A 3,827-nucleotide genomic window follows, 5' to 3' on the forward strand; every position below is an offset into this window, starting at 1 on the left:
AAATTATTTTGAATTCAAGTCCTTTTCAACTTTGCATCTTGCAAGTTCAGATTGTTGATTTTATTTTTGTCAAAATTAATTTTATCGGGTTTGAGTTTGAGGTCAAGATTAGCTATGCCAATTTTAGTTAAAATTGTTTGTAGTGCAAGGAAATATGTATTTTTTGGGAAAATTTAAGGAAAGAAATTTGAAATAAATACATTGTCTCCTCTAAAGTTTAATGCAAATAGTGCATTAAATGTAAAAACACATTCTAAAGTAATATTTTTAACTATCTTGTTTTTTTTAATGAAGATAGTTTTATTGGCCTCTCCAACCAGCATGCCATTGTAAGTCTCTAACCAAAGCGGAGAAGACTTGCTATGGCATAACTATTTCATGGTTAATTTGGGCAAAATATAGCCTGTGCAGTTACAAAATGATCCTACGACTCAAAAAACAACATGGGCATATACCCACAGATTTATAAAAACCGCTATCAATAATCAAAGCTCAACTAATCCAAGTACCTAACATTTGCCATCTATCTTTTCAACATAAATTTTAATCGATGCCTATTTAACAATTCCACTGGCCCTTGTAGCGAGGGCTTTTCACCTACCCCCTTTATATCTTTTAGTTTACAATTTTACAATTTACAAATTTAATTATTTAGAGATATTATTAATTTTTACAACGTAAAAGGGTTCTCATACCCCGAGGAATAGTTTAGTAAGAGCAATTTTGTTTTTCCTAAAAAAAATTGTAGGAGAAGAAGATGTTTGGTAACAACGACTTGCTGCCTCTTACCAACCTTGTTGCTGCCGTGATTAGGACCAAGAAGTCTTGTTGCTAGTTGTTGTATACATAGGAACAAGCCATTACCATTTCCTTCATATCCTTTCCACTCTAACTGCAATATATTGGTGATCAATTCCTGAATCTAACTAATTATTTCCATTCTCCACGATATGGATCCGAGGTTGAGGGAGGCTGCTCAAACAGGAGATTTTAACTACTTCTACTCACTAATCGAGGAAAACGCAAGCGTTTTGGAGGACATTGATACAGAGTCTTTTGCTGAGACTCCATTACATGTAGCGGCTTCTGCAGGGCAAATTGCTTTCGCCGTAGAGATGATGAATTTAAAGCCGTCGTTTGCGAGGACGCTGAACCAAGCTGGGCTTAGCCCCATGCACGTAGCTTTACAAAACGAAAAAACCCTTTTTGTACATCGACTCCTAGAGATGGATAAAGATCTCGTTCGCGTCAAAGGCAGGGAGGGTAAGACTCCTTTTCATTACGCTGCTGAACTAGGAGAGGAAAAACTTTTGAACGAGTTTCTTGAAGCTTGCCCTGAATGCATTCAAGATGTAACTGTTCATCGTGAAACTGCTCTGCACATCTCATTAAAACATAACAAGCTTAACGAGTTTAAATCCTTGGTGCGATGGATTCGAGAGAGCTGTCATAAGGATGCCAAAGTCTGGGAAGAACGAATCCTCAACTGGAAGGACGAACAAGGCAACACTGTTCTGCACATTGCAGCCATGGAATACCAACCAGAGGTTTGCTTTTACATTTATCAGACTCCCAATTGACTCGTAATCAAAAAAAAAAACTAACTAGTTATTAGTACATCTTCTATGATTTGCACAGGCCGTAGGACTGCTGGTAAAGTATCGTGACGTGGTTGATGTGAACGCCAAGAATTCGGAAGATTTGACAGCACTGGAATATATCTCAAAATGCGATGAAAACGATGAAAGCACTGAAAACCAAGAGCCAGTGCAAGATAGATCAGAGATTACTAAAATGTTGCAAGCTGCTACACGTCGAATGCATCCCTTCATGGCAATGCTCTATTTCGACGAGGAGTTAATGTTTTCTTATCTTAAAAGGATAATCACACATATTTCTCGGAGAAGGAAGAACATTTCAAATGACATGCGCAACGCATTGCTGGTAGTCATTACGCTGATTATAACAGCCACTTACCAATCCTCTTTAAGTCCACCTGGTGGTGTTTGGCAGGGAGATAACAGCAATAGTTCATCTAAATCAAACGATGCTAGCATAAATACCAGTAATAGTAGCACCCTTGGCGGAAAGCTGCACGATCCGGGGACAACCGTTATGCCAAAAAGTACTTTTTCTGTGTTCTGGACTTACAACACATTAACCCTATTGACAACCCTTGGGCTAACAGCATTTCTCCTCCCAGGTGGTTCTATTGCTATACTACTGCTCGTGCCACTTTCACTTTTGTGCTCGAGCTACATGCTCTCCATGAGCATCTTATCCCCGACTCCGTTTTGGTCAAAAGTGAATACAATTCTGTCAATAGTCTTTATTATGTTGCTGTTATTACCGTATCCTAGATTGTTCAACGAGAGACTGCGAGCCCAAATGAAGAGTGATATATCTACACGTGCGGTGCTAAAGTCGAAGAAATTTTATATCAAAATATTCTTTTGTTTGGTTGCTGCAATGTGCTTTACTGTAATCATGCTGCAAAATTGGTTACATTAGAAGTATTTAGGACCCCAACCCTTTCTGAAGTCTAATCTTAGCGTTGTGTTGTTTCTTATCTATTTAATAAAAGAAGTTGGTATTGTAATTCTTGACTCTTCTAAGTACTATAAATGCAAGTGTCTCTGCCTTTCTGATGTTTGTTGTTTTTTGATGCGTTTTCTCCTGCCGTCTTTTGGTTAGGGCAGGCTTGCTCTTCCGTTTTAAATGTTTGCTGCTGTGATAACTGCCACTTCTTTTTTGTGCAGTTAAACCTTTATGTATCATGATTTGTTATCTCGATTTTCATGTCAATGGGAATCTTAGGTAATTTCAACTTGAAATTAATATTGGCATATGGGATGTATGACTAATAAAATTCCCTTAAAAAGAAAAGTTGGTTTTGAGAATTAAAGTTTTCTTCTTGAGTGTAGCATTTTTTATTTGCCCAAAGTCTTTACTCGTAAAACCGTGGGGCAGGCTGAAACCCCAAAAGTCCACTGAAAACACTTTTGGGGTTGAAAACGGGACCCTTTTCTCCAGCAAACTTTACAATTATACCAACCCACCTAGCAAGGCTATTACTCTATTTAATTTAGTGTATTAATTGAGTACAAATTTGTACTCTATCATGTATTGACAAAACCTTAAGTAACGAAAATTAGAATATTATTTTACTGCTTATGGTATCATATTGCCAATCAATAAAGAAAATAGAGATAAATATTTCAAAACTTTCAGCATAGTTTACTGCAATGTTTAATGATAGCATTCTATTTTAATTAGGTGCAAGGTCAACATTTTCATCTAATTTTCGATGGGATATCACCAAACCATTACGCCCAACTTCAATGCCCCTAAACCATCCACTAGTGGTATCCTTGTTCATAAGAACACTTATGGCCTCCACAAGAATATTAAACTGCATCGCTGACAAAGAGCATCCTAGAAGCTGTGGGTTTGGCAACCACACAATCTCCTCAATGGCAATATTTACTTCAAATGCTTTAATCCAGGACAAGTATTGCATTTTAATCACAAGAAACTAGTTCCAATTTATCCCTGTTTTTCCATAAAATATATTGTAATTCCAAAAACTACTAACCGTCTCTTTTAGCAGCACCATTGATCATATTGTCTTGACTTGATAAAAGATTCAACGGAGTTTGGTATCTCGCATTGGAATCCCCACCACTCAAAAATACAGCTCCATATAATCCAAGAATAGTGGCACGAGATTGAAATATGAACACGGCCCTAATTCAAAGCCACATGAACATAAGTCATTATCATTTTCAAAGTAAATATCTGTAGCTCTCAAAAAGCTTGTGGCTGGA

General features: G+C 37.1%; 1 protein-coding gene across 1 annotated transcript; it reads left to right on the forward strand.

Annotated features, from left to right (window-relative positions):
- Nucleotides 1-742: 742 nt before the first annotated feature.
- LOC18586225 (ankyrin repeat-containing protein BDA1-like) lies at nucleotides 743-2,648 on the forward strand. The gene is made up of 2 exons (XM_018129258.2): nucleotides 743-1,547; nucleotides 1,639-2,648. Exons 1-2 carry the CDS (start codon nucleotides 951-953, stop codon nucleotides 2,509-2,511), a joined length of 1,470 nt encoding a protein of 489 aa, XP_017984747.2. The 5' UTR covers nucleotides 743-950; the 3' UTR covers nucleotides 2,512-2,648.
- The last annotated feature ends 1,179 nt before the right edge of the window (nucleotides 2,649-3,827 follow it).

Source organism: Theobroma cacao, chromosome 10 (genome assembly GCF_053813885.1).
Source record: "Theobroma cacao isolate CCN51 chromosome 10, ASM5381388v1, whole genome shotgun sequence".
Lineage (NCBI taxonomy): Eukaryota > Viridiplantae > Streptophyta > Magnoliopsida > Malvales > Malvaceae > Theobroma > Theobroma cacao.

Bases quoted from the DNA above. Each gene is read 5' to 3' on its own strand.
- LOC18586225 (XM_018129258.2), top strand. From the start codon at position 951: ATGGATCCGAGGTTGAGGGAGGCTGCTCAAACAGGAGATTTTAACTAC. The intron at 1,548-1,638 runs GTTTGCTTTTAC...TGATTTGCACAG, and splicing joins CCATGGAATACCAACCAGAG to GCCGTAGGACTGCTGGTAAA.